At 42.9% G+C, this 17,057-nt stretch overlaps 1 protein-coding gene across 3 annotated transcripts in view; it reads left to right on the top strand.

The window, feature by feature from the left end:
- The window catches only part of PHKA2 (phosphorylase kinase regulatory subunit alpha 2), a 70,323-nt gene that overhangs the window by 45,868 nt on the left and 7,398 nt on the right, over positions 1 to 17,057 (top strand). Inside the window, exons 27-32 of one of the 3 annotated variants that reach the window (XM_072994324.2) lie at positions 2,273 to 2,374; positions 2,487 to 2,605; positions 3,127 to 3,153; positions 11,682 to 11,735; positions 14,198 to 14,371; positions 15,938 to 15,991. In XM_072994324.2, coding sequence (XP_072850425.2) covers positions 2,273 to 2,374; positions 2,487 to 2,605; positions 3,127 to 3,153; positions 11,682 to 11,735; positions 14,198 to 14,371; positions 15,938 to 15,991 — 530 coding nt within the window. The remainder of the gene's footprint in view (positions 1 to 2,272; positions 2,375 to 2,486; positions 2,606 to 3,126; positions 3,154 to 11,681; positions 11,736 to 14,197; positions 14,372 to 15,937; positions 15,992 to 17,057) is intronic. The other 2 variants (XM_072994327.2, XM_072994328.2) reach the window with 2 other exon arrangements.

Raw genomic sequence — 17,057 nt, 5'->3', positions numbered from 1 at the left:
CGAACCACGAGTTTGACAGTTGTGCTGGTTTGGATGATGCCTGAATAGATGTTCCATGGTTTGGCCTCCTTCAGTGGGCGCCCACTTCAGAAGCAGTGCCCTGATTTCCCTGCCTCACCTCCTCTGGGTGCTGCTTCTGAATGAGTGCCCACTGGAAGGAGCAGGGCACCAAACCACAAAACACCTGTTTGGCCGTTGTTTGTGGCCATCTTTAATTCATAATTTACAAAGGCACACATAAATCTTTTAGTCTTAAGTGACACAGTCCTTTTGATGGGGTTTTGTTTTTGTTCTAAAAGAGATAGTCCACCATCTCTATTTCACTTGCAGCAAAGAAGTCAAGATGGATGGGAAGCAGGGTAGACCTGCGTGAGGTTGATATGCATAGAGGGAGTGGAGGGGGAGAAAGGTGGAGGAGAACAAGGAAGAAGGGGGCTTCCAGAAGGAGGGCAGAGACCGGTAGACTTTACAGTAGTACAAAGACACTGTGAAGTCTAACAGAGTCTAAGTGGATTATGGAGCAAGACAGTGGCAGGGCCAGGACAATAATAATAAGCATGTATAAGGGCAAATCTCTATGTTCTACTGCAGTGGTCCCCAACCTTTTTAACTCCACGGACTGGTTGGGGAAGGCGGGGCACACACATCCCGCTCATGTGCATGCACAAAGGAGCAGGTGCGTGCACACTCACACAGGTGCGAAAGAGCGGGGGGTGCTCACAAGGGTGGGTGTACTTGAAGGGCGCTCGGGGCACTGGCATGCACTCGTAAAGGGGTGTGGGGCGCTTGTCTGCGCACATGCATGAAGGGACTGTGCAAGGGGCAGGAGTGCGGGGAGGGAATCTGTCTCCACAGCCTGGTCCGGCCTGGCCCAAGCCACGGACCGGCACCAGGCCGCGGACCAGGCGTTGGAGACCCCTGTTCTACTGGCTTTTATTGATCACTGCATGCACTACTAATTCTACATCCAACCGTGGAAGTATCATTCTTTTGGACAACAAAGTCACACTGTTGCTGACTAGAAAATCATGGGGGTCATAGTCCAAAAAGTAACTTCCCAGGATCACTGTTTGTTGTGCTCTGAGCCAGTTTTTGTTTTTGCTCAATATTTCTCTCTTTAAAAAATTCTTAAAGAAGTCCCACAGTGGTGGACCTACATTTTGGGGACCCTGAAGTTTGAACTGTTATGGGGGTCCCTTTGCAACCAGTAACGAGGCCTGGGTAACCGCTGTTACCTTCTTCTGTTCCATGATAGACCACAACAATTTTTTTTAAAATGTGAATTAAAGTCACATCTGGGGCCCTTCCAGGATTAGGGACCCTGCAACTTAAGCTTCATTAGTTCCATAGTAGATCTGCCCCTGGTCCCACTTTGTTCAGTAGGTCTTAGCTGATATGAGAATGGATAGGACTACCATGTCAGGTTTATCACTAGTGATTTTGCTCCTACATTAATTAAATTTGTGAGTTGCCCTGTAACCAAAGCTCTCAAGTCAATATATGTGAATCCCAAACTAAATGCCACAAGGGCACATTGTAGTATTGGGGGGAAAATGTTCTCAAGAAAGTACTAGAAAGCTTTGAAAAATCATCTGTGGAATTAAAAACATGTTTCTGCAATTCAGAGAGATACCAGTTTTTTAATAGGTTGGTTCATTTGTTGTATGTTTCTGCATTGCTGCAAACTTTGCTGCAAATATCCAGTATGTATTTTATTAATAAAGAAAATTAGTCTCAGATGCTTGACTTAGGTAGCTGCAGGTTTCATGAATCCGGTGTTTTAAGAATAATGCACCCTAGGAAATCAATCAAGTTAGGTGGTGTTCTTCACAGTAAATGCTATTCATAAGATAGTCTGTTTTTAGGAACAGGCAGGAAGGATATTAAGGTAAACCACATTGTTTGTCATGCTTCTGGATATGAACCTGACATTTATGACTTAAAGGTGAAAATGCTATTGTGATATAGAGAGAGAGCAAAATTGTGCTACTTATCCCTTTGATGTAAAATAATGCCTTTAATATATGTAATGCAGTTTTATACTACATTATGCAGTTGTGTAGGGAAACAGTATGTGAAAATTATCCTACAGCAGAAAATCATACCAACTCTATTTTTAATTAAGGGGTAAGAGATGAAAACAGCTGTTTCCATTCAGTTGTTAAGTCAGGAAAGAAGGATGGAGCCATTATTTTGTTGAAAATCGTCTGTGCTTTCTTATTAGTGGTGATTACATTTGCAAAGTAGGCTTGTCCTGTTTTCTCTTACACAGGTGAAGAAGCCTCTGAAAGTTTAATGAATCTAAGCCCCTTTGATATGAAAAATCTCCTTCATCATATTCTCAGCGGGAAGGAATTTGGAGTCGAAAGGAGCAGTAATATCCTTTTTTTAAAAAAATCTGCTCATTATTCTTTAAAAATGACTTTTGTGCATCTTTAATTTTTGTTAACAAGCAACCTTCTTTTCTTCTTTCTCCACTCCGCAAGTGCGTCCTCTTGATTCATGTACATCAAGCCCAGCTATATCTATTCATGAAGTGGGTCATACAGGAGCAACTAAAACCGAAAGATGTGGCATTAATAGGCTGAAGAGTGAGATGAAACAGGTGAAACTGCAACTCTGCATCTACATTCACATACCAGCTTGTCACTACAGCTGACCTATAATTTATATAAGCTAGGATGGGGACCATGTGGTCTCCTTGACTACAACTCCCATCATTGACCATGCTGACAACAGTTCCTGAGAGCTGAAGTCCAGCTGCATGTAGAGGCCCAGGCATTTTTCTAGCCACCATCTAGGCTCCTCTGAATTTGAGAGCATATTCAGCTTGTTACCCCCAAAGAGTTGTACGTAGGCTTCCACAGCCACCAGGGATTTTGGGTCACTCCAGCCCATCTTCATGCCCTATTGCCATATTTCTTAACAAATTTTAAGAGGTCTTGGTGGTGGTTTTACACTTAGGTTGGAAGTTAATAATTTACCTGTGCAACCAGGTGAGACTTCAATAGCTTCTACTGCTCATGTGAAATACCATAGTCTAAGCTTACTTAACAGTTATTTCTCCTGCTAACTTTTAGCATCTGCTCTATTGTTTTCGTGTTGTTGTTGTTGTTTTTATTCTAGAGGAGTAGGCGACCAAGTAGTGATCAGGTGAAAAGAAAACAGCACATGTGTGTGTAAAAGCATGTTTGTCTTTGGAATGGCTTATTTGCATTTGGTGCAAGTGCACGCATACACACTAGCATAGGTGTTTAAATTCATTTGAAGAAATACTAAACTGGTATTTGTGTGGGAGAGAAAGAAAGAGGTTTTCAGTGCCTTTGCTCGTCCTAGCAGGGGGTCCCGGGGCTGTTTCCAAGGTGACTTATCCTGTTCCCTGGCTGTGGTTCTATTCATCTCTTAAATTATCTCAGTGCCACCATCTAAATTACTTCTCTAAATTAGTTTAAAATGTAATGTTTGGGAAAAATTGCAATTGTAGTTTGTGCTGGTTTATAATGTTGACAATTTCAGAAGTGACAAATCATTTTAAAAATTATCCTAAGTGTTTAGGGCTGCCATCAATCCAGAGCTTGTAAAAACGTTATTCTTATGAACTGTTGTCTGGTGGTGTTGGTGGTTGGACAACAGCTTGACAATTATTTCAGCTAATATAGTAGTAATAATAGACTGATGTAAAGATGTTGTGTAAGTGATTGGTGCTATTTATGTAGGGTCACTCTGTTTACAAATAATACTTCCCCAATCTATACTGTTCAACAAATCTATTGTGTGTAGGTTTAATTAATTTAATGTAAGGATACAATATACAGTGGTGCCCCGCATAGCGACATTAATCCGTTCCGGATTAATCATCGCTATACGGAAACATCGCAATGCGGGAGGGAAAACCCCATGGGGTGAAAACTCACCGCTATGCGAGATTTTCTTCATAGGGCCGCCATTTTCACTGCCTTGGTAAGCGAGGGCAGCGAGGGCGGCCATTTTGGAACCGCCGATCAGCTGTGTGAAAATGGGGCCTTTGGGAGTGCCGGAGGGGGGCCCTTTGAGAGCTCGGAAGACAAATGTCGGCGGTGGCTTCGGGGTCCTTCCGAGGCCGCGGCCCACCGCTGACATTTTCCCCCAGCTGAGCGGCGGGGCTCCCACTGAGCTGGGGGAAAATGCCCCTTCCAAAGGGGAATGCAGGCGGTGGCTTCGGAAGAACCCTTCGGAAGGGTCCTTCCGATGCCACCACCGGCATTTTCCCCCAGCTGAGCGGCGGGGCTTCGAAGCTCCCGCCGCTCAGCTGGGGGAAAATTGGGCTATGGGGGAAAATCGCAAAGCGATTTTTCCCCATAGTCAACATCGCAATGCAATCGCAAAAGCGATCGCAAAATCCGTATCAGTATGCGGATTCGTCGTTAAACGGGGCGCTCGTTAAGCGAGGCACCACTGTATAACAGCCCACTAGAGGTCAGCTTAAATATCTTCCTTTTAATATCTGCATTGTAGTACAGATTGACTGTCATCTTTGTATCTGATCTTGCATCCAGAGGTTCCCTTGCACTTTTGAATATTATGGCTAAGCCTAAAAATAAAGTAGTTTAGGAGCAGTGTTCATTCCCTCTGAATGTTTTCACTAGCTCATTATATCACTGCTCTGTTTGTTTGGCATCTCATTTGCATGTAGCTTCTTGATGTGAAAGAAGGCTGGGGTTATGGGGTTCATTGCATAAGATATACAACCCTACAGAGGTCCAAACATGCTTCAGGCATTGAAAACTGGGCGTATTTTTCCTTCATTGCTCCCTGGTACATGAAGGCCAGTATTCTGTGTAACAGTGTTGAATGCAAAATCCGAAATATCTGCCAATGTTTGTAAAACATTTTGCATTCTGATACAGATTAGGGCTGGAATGGATTGGCAATTGTTTCTAAGATGGTACATTGTTAATTTTTTTTCTAACATCACAGCAGGTTTCAATACAAGGGGATGCTGATAAGTATTGAGCCTTACCCTGAAAAAATTGAGGTAGGAAGCTATAAATTGCAGGGTGCATTGGCCAATTTGTCTGTATTCAGTGGTGCAAAAATCAACTACCTGTGATTTTAACTTATCTTTCATGTTCAGGTCCAGAGTGAACACGGCAGCACCTCCAGAAAAGTTCATTGTGGAAGAGCATAGTGTGACAAACCCAGACCTACTGGGATCTGCCACACGTTAACTAAGCTGCCACCAACCATTCCCTATAAGAAGTCACACAGACCAGGGATGGATTTTTAAACAAATAAAAGAATAAGGTTTATTTAAAACAACACACAGGGAAAATAAAAGGATTATGTGAATAAGATATAGTAACGTGGCTTAGTTTCACTCATACATACACACAGTTTGGTTCACACAGAACCCTTAACTTGAAGCACAGACCCTGAACCTATCAGTTCTGGCTAACCAACAGACACCTGAACCTATCAGGTTGGTACTCTGACACACAGTAGTACCCTGTCTGACACACAGACTCCCACACCAGCTTCTTCTTCCCAGCTGCTGCTTCTTCACATCCCAGCGTCTAAACTTCTCCACACACGCATCACATATATATACAGTACAGCCCCTCCTCCTGATGTCCCGCCTTCCACTCCCCATAGGATGGAACTTTCCCTCCAAACCCATGACAGACAGGTAACGTCAGTGCTGTATGTAACACCTCCCCTCTTTATAAGTTGTTTTGTAGGGGGAAAGCTAAGGTGCTTTTTCCCAAAAAACAACCTGGATAAAACACACAAAAACAGTTATACATACAATATCATACTTACTTATACTTACATTCTAAGTTAACCATATCAATTAGGCATTTAACCATTTACCATATACATTACATCAATTTACCTTTATTCTTACAAACCAAATTCAAAAAAACAGGTACATTTAACCTTTGTCATCAATATATATACATAGTCCATGTTTCTTTCGCCGTCTTCATTCTTCAGGTCTTCTTGACAAGGCGTCAGCAACACAGTTCACTGACCCTCTGACCACCTTCACTTCAAAGTCATAGTCCTGTAGGTTTAAAGCCCACCTCATAAGTTTACTATTGTGGGTTTTCATTGTCTTTAACCACTGCAGTGGTGAGTGGTCAGTGCACAGAGTAAAATGTCTTCCCCAGATGTAAGGCTTGGCCTTCTGGATCGCGTAGACTATGGCCAGACACTCCTTCTCCACGGTTGCCAAATGTCTCTCACCTTTCTGGAGTTTCCTACTCAGGTAGGACACTGGATGCTGGTCACCATTCTCATCCTCCTGGCAAAGAACTGCTCCTACCCCGCTGTTAGACGCATCGGTGTAGATGATGAACTCCCGGTCGAAGTCTGGAGCACGCAGCACTGGATACTGGACGAGCGCCTCCTTCAACCTCTGGAACGCCTCCTCACAGTCGCTGGTCCACGGGATGCGGTCATCAGCCTTCTTCCTCGTCAGATCGGTCAGCGGAGCCGCAATCTCGCTAAAACCTCGGGATGAACTTTCTGTAGTAGCCCACCAACCCAAGAAATGATTTGACTTTTTTCTTGGTGTTGGGTCTAGGCCAATCACGAACTGCTTCTATCTTGGCCTCGAGGGGTTTTATCACTCCTCCCCCTACTATGTGACCCAAGCACTTTACTTCTGGGCTACCCAGCTGCAGTTTGTTCCCTTTGCAAGGCCTAGGCCAAAGCACTTCCTCCCCTGGGTTTAAGTGCCTCTCCCTGCCTTCCTGGTCATCCCAAGCTTTCTTTCTGACCTTTTGAGCTTGCAGGGTCTCTGCTGCTAGCTCTAGGTTTCTCTTTAGGTCATTCCTCAAGGTGTCTATGTATGTCACAACGTCTTGTGGGTCATCCTGGGTGATCTGCTCCCAATTTTGTTTGATCAAATCAAGGGGCCCTTTCACCCTTCTCCCAAATAAAAGTTCAAATGGACTAAACCCGGTACTGGCTTGTGGCACTGATCGATAAGCGAACAAAAGGGATTGCAGCTTCTGGTCCCAATTGTTTGGATTCTCTGCCAAGTAAGCCCTAATCAAGCGCATTAGAGTCCCATTGAACTTCTCAGTTAACCCATTACTTTCCGGATGATAGGCAGTGATTTCCTTGTGCTTAATTCCACAGATTTGCCATAACCGTCTCATGAGCTTCGATGTGAACGATGCTCCCAAATCTGTGATTATTTCTGAGGCAAATCCCATCCTGGACATATACCCCACCAAGGCATCTGCCACTGTGTTAGTTTCAATGTTAGTCAAGGGAATGGCTTCAGGGTACCTCGTGGCATGGTCCACAATGGTGAGAATGAACCTGTTCCCCCTCTTTGTGGCCTTGGGCAAAGGTCCCACAATATCCACCCCTATGCATTTGAACGGAGTGTCAATCACAGGCAAAGGGCACAACTTTGCTTTGGTCCTGTCGCGGCTATTCCCCTGCCTTTGACACACATCACATTGTTTACAGAACTCCCTGATCTGCTTCCCTATGTCAGGCCAGTAAAAATTCTGTGTGATTCTCTGCTGTGTTTTGTTCACCCCTAAGTGTGCAGCAAACATGTCAGAGTGCCCCCTTTGTAAGATCATGGGGCGATACTTTTCAGGTACCACCAGCTGACTTCTGATCCCATCTCCCCCTTTTGAGATATTCCTCAGGGTCTCTCTATATAAAATCCCCTTTTTCTCCAGAAATCTCACTGGGGTTTCAGGTGTTAGCTGGGCGTCAGTCACCTGTTCAAAACACTTTTGGAGAGTGGCGTCTGCCTTTTGCTCTTGTCCAAATCTGCTGTCTGTGGTTAAGGTTTCCACCACAGCTTCTGAACTCCCCTCTGCTTCCGTCTCTGGCTCATCATTACCCCCCTGAACTGTCCCCGTGGTGGCTTGTGAACGTGTAATCACTAGCACCCGTTTCACATGTTCAGCCAGGTCATTTCCCACGAGCACGGCTGCTGGCAGAGTCGATGAAATCGCTAGCCGCCAAACTCCCCTCCAGCCTTGAAAGTTGACAGGTACCTCCGCGACTGGCAGTGAGATCACCTGCCCCTCAATCCCTGCCACCTTCATGCTCTCATTTGGGATTAGATATTCCCTAGGAATAATATCTGGATGGCACAGGGTCACCTGAGAACAAGTGTCCCGCAGCCCCCGATACTGATGGCCAAGTATTCCTACGTCCACCCCTGCTGTCTCAAACAACTGAGAATCTGTTCTCACCAGTAGGCAGCGCCTGACCTCTACAAGAGGACCATTTTCCTCAGCCTGATCAGCAGATGTAGCTGTTCCAGATTGAGTAGCCATGGCAACAGGCTCCCTCAGTGACAATGAGCCTTGCTCTTTCTGGACACAGAACACAGCTTTTGGCTTGGTCCCACTCGAATCCTGAGGCACAATTCCTTTTAGCTGCTTCAATTTCTCACACTCTGAGATTAGATGGCCCCTTCCCTGACAGAAATAACATTTTCTGCTATATTTTGAGTCTTTCTCATCTTGTTTTGGTTTTCCCTCCAAAATCTGAGGTCTTGGTTTCATGTCTGAGGGCCTCCCTTCACCATGGGCCCCTCCCCCTTGCTGGCTTTTCCCTGGTCCCTGAGAGTACTTGCTGTAGGTTTCTTTGGGTTTACCTACAGATTTCCCCTCACCCAAGGGCTTTCTTATTTGGGAAATAAAATCTGCGATCTCGGCTGCTTCGGCCACAGATCTAGGTTTCCTTTCCCTCACCTGGAATTTCAGTTCCCCATGCAGGACTGAATAGAACTGTTCCAGCGCTATCAAGTCTTTGAGCTGCTGAAAGGTCTCTGTCCCCTCCTGAGATAGCCATTTCTCTAGCAGCCTCACCAATTGAGCCCCCACTTGGGTAAAAGTCTGCTCTGGTTTCTTTGTGAGGGACCTGAATCTTTGCCTCAGCTGTTCCGCATTTATCCCATGTCTTGCAAACACCAGTTTTTTAAACTCTGCAAAATCTCTCATCAGTTCCTGTGGCATCTCTGAATAAACCTCAGCCAGGCTACCACTGATTAAAGATCGCATGATGGTCATCTTCTCAGTTTCCCTCACTGAGAAGTCCACAAACGCTCTTTCCACTAAGGAAAAGAACACCTCAGGACAATCTCCCTTGTGGTACACAGGGAATTTCTTCAGGTCAGCTTTAGACAATTGGCCTCCCTCAGAATCCCTATTGTTATTATTGTTCTGATTCATCAGTTCTAGTTTTCTTAATTCAAACGCCATTTTGTCTCTCTGCAATTCCAATTCAAATTGCCTTTGTTTCTCTCTTTCCCTTTGCTCCATTTCAAATTGCCTTTCCCTTTCTTCCCTTCTTTCTCTCTCTAATCTTTCCTCCACTTCAAATTGCCTCATCCTCAGTTCATGCTGTTGGGCTAGGAGCAATTTTCTGAGTTCTGGGTTCTGCTCTCCTGTGCTGTCACCCTGCACTGAGCCAAATGCATCCTCAGAACCTTGGTCAACCTGGGGGTCTTTCACTTCACCCATTTCTGCCATCTGGCTTCGAGTCAAGGGCATAATCCCCCCTCAGAACAAGCTGCTTTAAAAAGTCAAGCCTCAAAATAAAACGACCACTTTTTTTTTTCCTTTTGCCTCAGAACCAGCTTTCCCTATAGATTGCTGCTGTCCTTCAGCACTACTTGCAACAGTTGCGAGCTAGAGTCTACCCCCCTCTGCTGGGCCTCTCAGCAGACAAGCTAGCTCACTGCTATTTCACAGTTTTGCCTCAGCTTTTTTCCCGCCAAAACCAGGTTACCTCAGAGCTCCCTAATCTAGCCCCCAATCTGAGGTTACACGTTCTTCTACTAGTGCACCCCCCCGTGAGGTACACCTAGAAGATTACCTACGCGCTCTCAGATTGTCCCTGACTAGACCCCCCTTGCTCTGGGCACACTTGCCAAGGCTTTGCTGGACCGCTGGACAACTGGACCAGTCGTATCCCACACGCTGGACACCAATCAATGTGACAAACCCAGACCTACTGGGATCTGCCACACGTTAACTAAGCTGCCACCAACCATTCCCTATAAGAAGTCACACAGACCAGGGATGGATTTTTAAACAAATAAAAGAATAAGGTTTATTTAAAACAACACACAGGGAAAATAAAAGGATTATGTGAATAAGATATAGTAACGTGGCTTAGTTTCACTCATACATACACACAGTTTGGTTCACACAGAACCCTTAACTTGAAGCACAGACCCTGAACCTATCAGTTCTGGCTAACCAACAGACACCTGAACCTATCAGGTTGGTACTCTGACACACAGTAGTACCCTGTCTGACACACAGACTCCCACACCAGCTTCTTCTTCCCAGCTGCTGCTTCTTCACATCCCAGCGTCTAAACTTCTCCACACACGCATCACATATATATACAGTACAGCCCCTCCTCCTGATGTCCCGCCTTCCACTCCCCATAGGATGGAACTTTCCCTCCAAACCCATGACAGACAGGTAACGTCAGTGCTGTATGTAACACATAGGACCATAATCAAGTTCCTGTTTCTCCAAGGGAAAGGTGCAAAGCAGATCCATGATGAAATGTCACAAACTATGGGTGACAGTGGCCCTTCATATGCAACAGTTAAACATTGAGTTGTCTTATTTTAAAACTGGCCATTTCAGTGTTGAAAGTGAGAAACCCAGTGGAAGGCCTGCTCCTTTCTCTTGCCTGCAGATGTGAAAGCCATCCATGACATGATCATGGAGGACCGCCGAATATCAGCCAAAAGTACTGCTATATATCTGAGAGTATCATGTGAGAGAGTTGGTGCCATTATCAACAACAACTTGGAAATGAGAAAGCTGGCAGCAAAGTGGATCCCCAAACTTTTGACAACCGAACAAAAGAAGAAACGTGTGGAGTCATGTTTGGCTGTTTTGGAACATTTTGCAAGAAATGAGTCAGATTTCCTGGGCAAACTGGTAACTGGTGATGAGACATGGATCTACTGTTCTGATCCTGAGACAAAGGAACAGACTAAGGAATGGAGGCACAGTAGTTCCCCCAGGCCAAAGAAGTTCCGAGTGCAAAGGTCAGCGCAGAAGCAAATGGCAATAGTTTTTTGAGATAAGAAGGGAGTTCTGCTGGTGGACTACTTCCATCAGGATTCAACCATCAATGCAAAATATTACTGTGCTTTATTGACGAAGTTGAGACAAAACATCAAGGAAAAATGTGAAGGAAAGCTCTCCAAAGGTGTCATCCTGTTGCATGACAACGCCTCATCACACACTGCAGGTGAAACAATGGCAAAACTGATGTCCTTGGGCTTTCAAGTGATGCCCCACCCACCCTATTCTCCCATCCTGGCTCTTTCTGACTATTATCTGTTCCCCAAACTCAAAAAACACCTAAAGGGAACAACGCTTTGGGAGTGTTCTGGAGGCAACTAATGCTGCAAATGAGTGGTTACACCAGCAGTCAGAAGAATTTTATTTGCAGGGACTTAAGAAGCTGCAGGACACATGTTGCAAGTGCATTGACCTCCTGGGGGAATATGTAGAATAGTGTGGCAGTTACACCTTCCTAGCTCATTTTTTTCTTAGAAAGGCTCAATACTTATCAGCACCCCCTCATAAATGGCCTTAGGTGCATTTGTTGATTTTGTGTTTGTTTTTCATGCATAGCATATCATTTACTGATTTTTCTCATTGTTTTGTATTTCTGTTTCATAGTTCTTCTATGGGGGCCATTCCACTTCCAGCAGTGTGCACTCTTCCAGGTCTATGGTAATTCCTCACTCAGAAAGTGGCATTTTCTTTCTTTTCCTTTTGATGGGTACAGATATATGCCATAGTCCATTGCATCTTGGCTTGCATATTAAGGAGCTTTTTTGGGGTCATCTCTTCCATCCTTGTAAATATTTGTTATAAATTGCAAAAATATGCATAGTGGGTTACTAAAGCCTACAAAATTTACAAAAAGACTATTGAATTAAGGATAATGATCCTTATCTTATCTGTTGATCCGTAAATTTATTGGGAATTTAACTTCGAAAATATTCAAAGACGTGAATGAAGTGATGCATTAGCTGCCCAGAGTGGTAGAATATACCAGATGGGTGGGATATAAATCAAATCAAATCAAATCAAATCAAATCAAATAAATAAATAAATAAATAAATAAATAAATAAATAAATAAATAAATTAAAGTACAGAGTATCTGTTAGAATTTTCCATAAATCTTGAGAAACAGCAAAAATGATAAGTAAAAGTTTTGCTGTTCTTCTCTTCCACTGTCCCACTAGCCATGAACTGCCATGATATCACAGAAGGATGAAGGTCAGAATTATTGGGTTCTTGGCTGGATATCATTAGATTTAGTATGTATAACCTCTGACTGTACAGCCAGAGAATTCAAAAATTCAGGAAAGGGTTGGAATTAATTTAAATTAATTGTAACTTTTATAATTGAGTTTTTTTACATGGGTTCAGAATGCTAAATAAGTGTTTCCAGAATGCTAAATGGCAAAGAAGGTACACAGACAGACATATGTGCATGTGCTTATGTATATCAAATTAAATTCTAAGAGCAAGTAAAAAGTCTAAACACAATACTGATATTGCTTAACACAACACACATGAAAGCAATCATATAGGGTTAACACAGTGCAATAAAGAGTCTGCTTTTTGTCCATAGTTCAGTAATATCATTTCTACTGAACTATGGGGTGACCACAGGTCAACTCTGCTGAATGGAACCGTCTCATTCAACATCTGAGATCTTTTGTGCAATATCTCAAAGGGGGGGATTCCTCCCGGGTTTTAAGTCTTTCATTTAACTGAAATTAAAATGGTTGCAGCCTTGGATGGTGCATGTCACTGGATCTGTGGCATTAGTCATTCGGTTTCTGATGCACTAGATATAGCTCATTGGAGTACTTTACAAGATTCTTACAAATTTTGAATTTGACCTTTTTTAAAGTATCCAGAAGAAGGAGCTGCACCAATCTAGCTTAAGCCTCACCATGGGAACAGTCCATTCTTCATTGCAGGTCTATTTCCCAATGGACTATTTTATGTGCATGCCAAGAAACCTAACCAATCAGCCAAACAATGGGAAAGTTACTTGTCTGTAACTAATAGAATCTTTCAGCCAATGGCCATCCTGGCAGGAGATTGTGATGGTTGAAAAAAGTAACTATCCAATATCTCTATATTGTAGCCATAAGTTGTCACCTAGCAGTACCTCGGTTTGCGAAGGCCTTGGTTTACATAGTTTTCGGTTTACGAACTGAAATCCATAAGAAATAATGCCTCGGTGTATGTAGTTTTCCTCCCCCCCCCCGAGTACAAAAGGGTTTTCCCAGGGCTCATTGTCTATAGTGCCACCCCTTTCGTAGCACAGTTGGCATTTCGGTTTACGAAATTTCCACATTACGTAACATCGCGTAGAACAGATCAGTTTCGTAAACCGAGGTACATCTGTATCTGATAGCAGATTATTTGTATTTAAAACGGTTTTTGATTCTCTGTCTCAGAAAATTACATATTCACTTTAGCCAAGTAATTATGTAACAAGTGTCCTCTTTCTAATAAGAGCAGTATTTGATTTCTGTACATGTTTGTTTAATGTTACTGGACTAAATACAATAGTTAGTCCTAAGTAAAGTCGTCTCATAGTGTGAAGTTGTTAAGTCATTGTTTGTATACTCAACATTGTTTCAGTCTGCATCATCTGGGACTCAGTTGGACTTCACCCATTATTTTGAAATTGTTTCAAAGTCCTGTGTCAAACTATCACTTCTTATTTAGATGTTTAGAAGCTGTTATTATAACCATAGGTTACCAATTCCCTTTCAAACTAAAGCCATGTTTTTAAAATGTGGAAATAAAGAAAAAAAGGCATAGGAACATACACCAATTAAACCAAGCCGAAAGGGTTGCAGCCTTGGATGGTGCATATTCCTGGATCTGTGGCATCAAAGCGTTAACAAGATTTTGCCAAAAATATGTGTGCAACATAACCCTTCTCCCTTCCCACCCGCACCCACCCCAAAAAGGAACACAGCTTAGGGGAAGAGAAATGGTGGGGAGAAGCACGGAGAGTGTGGAGAATGGCATGTTTAACCCTTTCTTCACCACATGTGGCCTTCCCAATAAGTCTTCTCTCCTTGTGAGGAACAAGCCCCATGTTTTGGGAGGGTGAAGAGTAACTGGCTCTTTGGGTGAACTTTGTCTTTTTCTTCAGAGGTGCAGCAGCCCATCTTCTCCGACCAGCACCTCCTCCCTTCCAGGTTCCACCGGACACGGTATCAGTTGGGGCGATCGACAAGGCCAGTGGCTTCGCAGGAGGCGGCTTGATGGTGCTATTAACAGAGTCCCTGTGGGTTTCTACCCGAAAGTATGGAAGATCCTTCAGAAGGTAAACTACAAGCAATATACAGCTGAAAATACTTTACGTTAGCCAATAAACTTGGCTTTTTAAGTATCCTGTGTTGGTGTGGATTATAATGGCTTCATTTGAAGATATCAAACTGCTTTTCTCAAAGGACTGCACAGTGGGAAGTATGTTGAATTCAAGGTGTAAATGAGTTAAAACAGGAGGTTCCTTTCTTCCTGGCTGGGAGCTTACAGGATTGATGTGCCAATCCTAACTAGAAAAACATATTTATTTGGAAGTAGGAGCAGCTTATACAGCGACATAAGGGTAGCACCTCACTCCGCAAAAATCTTTTGGGGGGGAGAGGCACGGTCCACTTTATTTAAAGGCAAATTTTACTCTAAATGGAACTTGGTTTCCTTATGCATTGGATCAATATTCCGTAGCTCAGTCTTTGTTGTCTCCATCACAGTATATATGAGAAAGCCTAACACACCTTACGAACTAAAATCCTTTGTAAAGGAAAGATTGGAGGTTGTTTCCCCTTATGACAGAGTTCATTAAAGGAAGAACAAGTCAGCCATGTTCGGGAGGGAGTTTCAAAGCCTAGGTCAGATCTACCCTTAAGCCCTTCTGTCTATCCCTGCCAGACATTTTTGGTTGTGTGGACTGAACACACAAGTCAGTAAACTTAATGGAGAAACAGAGTTATTTTTTTATTTATTTTATTTTATTTAGATTTATACCCCGCTCATTTAGTGTGCATGTTGCTACTCTGGGCAGCGTACACAATATTATAAAACATACAACTAAAAATATTATTAAAACCATATAAAACATATAAAAAGAAAAGGAACAAAACCCTACACCCCCCCCCCCAATAAAATCACCAGTCTGGAACATAGGATGAAAGACAACAGGCCAGCATAATTTTATGAAAGGGTGGTGCTTGGGACGGCCTGGGTGAAGAGCCAGGTTTTAATTTGCTTGCAGAAGCTCAGGAGGGAGCGGACCGGTTGCACCTCCACAGGAAGAGAGTTGTCTTCTTCTCCAAATCATGAAAGGTTCTAATCTCTCATCCCTGTGCCTTTGAATTGGGTCCAGAAGCTCATGCAGCCTTCCCTGCCATAGGGAAGGCTTCATGCAGAGCTTCAGATGTGTGTCTGACTCACTTTTCAAAAAGGAGCACAAAAGGGCCATAGATCAACATCCAGATAAATGCTTCTAAATTGGGAATTCTTTCTCACGTTTTTCTAAATAAAGAAAACTCGTTTCTTGCCTACATGTCTGCAACTCATTTCTTTCCAACTTTACATTTTGTGCAGTGTGCTCTCTCTCTCTCTCTCTCAAGTATTTTCACACCTCCAACTAGTGTGCTCTGGACAGGAGCAGGATTGAACTGTTATGGGGATGTTTTTTCTTGTTCTTGTTCTACCATGAAAACCTTTTATTTGGCCATCCTATAAACCTGCCAGATGTCACAAAACATCTGCAGGAAGAGTTTATTTAAACCAACTAGCCCTTCCATCCAGGTTCTCATAAACCAGATCTTTACATTTTGACTATTTTAATGAGTTTTATTCACTATTGATTTAATGTTTGTTCTAGTGTCACGGTCTATCCATCGATGGCTATGTTCTTCCTTCTTCAACAACAAGGGAGGTAAGCCTTACAGGGCATTGGTAAAGGGAATACTGAGGTTGTTGAGTCGAGTAGACTTTGTCTAGAGGGGCGGGGTATACATCTAAATAAAGTAAAGTAAAGGAATGAGATCAGTCTCAATACCTGAATTCAGTACTAGAGCTTTCCTTCTTGAAATTTTGTGCAGTAGACTGCCACTGTATCTTTCTCTGAGTATTTTGGTTTAAGAAAGCAGGTCAGAAATCGAGGTTATTGGCACTCATGAGCTGTACTGCTGTTTCTTTTGAGATATTACTACATAATTGGAAGTATGAGATAGACTGGAGGGGAAGTGGGGGAAGGTGAACTCTTATCTAGTCCACAGTCATCAACTTGCTTTTTCTCCACTGAGTTTGGTAGTAGGTGTGATGAATGGAAAGTTAAGTAACAGTTTTCTTAATTTGAACTAATTTTAACTGGTGAATTAAAATGCACGCTTCTTCAGGCAGGAAAATGAAGAGATTCTGTGAATAAAAAATAAATCTAACAACCCAATTCTGTGCAAATTTACTCTGAAATTCCCAATACCTGTGTAAGTTTGCAAAGGATTGCAGACTTTTATTACACATAGTGACGAAGTATATTTCTTTTTTTTTAATCAGCTTGCTAGATTTTGCAGCTTGCATGAATTTTATTTTCTGTTGGAAGCTGAAGAAAGCTTGCATTAAGTTCCACCAAATAAATTATCGGTTGATCTGGAAAGTGTGCATTGGCTGTTTCATCTTCTTTGGTGTGTGTATTGCATAAAAAAGGGAGGTGAATATTTCCAACAAATCAGTTCAGTGAACAATGTAAGTTCAATGCTATGAACACTTTCCCCCCGAATCTTAATTTAATTAGTCATGTGATGACACGAATGCCTTTTGTGTCTGAGTTCCTTTTATGATACTGTTTCTTACACACTGGTGTGTTCTGTTTTATGTTTAAACATTGAGCCTTTATTACAAGCAACAGTTCAGTTTTTTGTGGCGTGATATCAAAGAGTTCTTTGACAGCTGTTTCCTAAATACATTGAAAAAAAGGGAGAAAGCTATTAGTAATAGGTGCG

Source organism: Pogona vitticeps, chromosome 3 (genome assembly GCF_051106095.1).
Source record: "Pogona vitticeps strain Pit_001003342236 chromosome 3, PviZW2.1, whole genome shotgun sequence".
Lineage (NCBI taxonomy): Eukaryota > Metazoa > Chordata > Lepidosauria > Squamata > Agamidae > Pogona > Pogona vitticeps.
The sequence above is the reverse complement of the archived record's forward strand: the minus strand, read 5'-3'. Positions and strand labels throughout refer to the sequence as shown.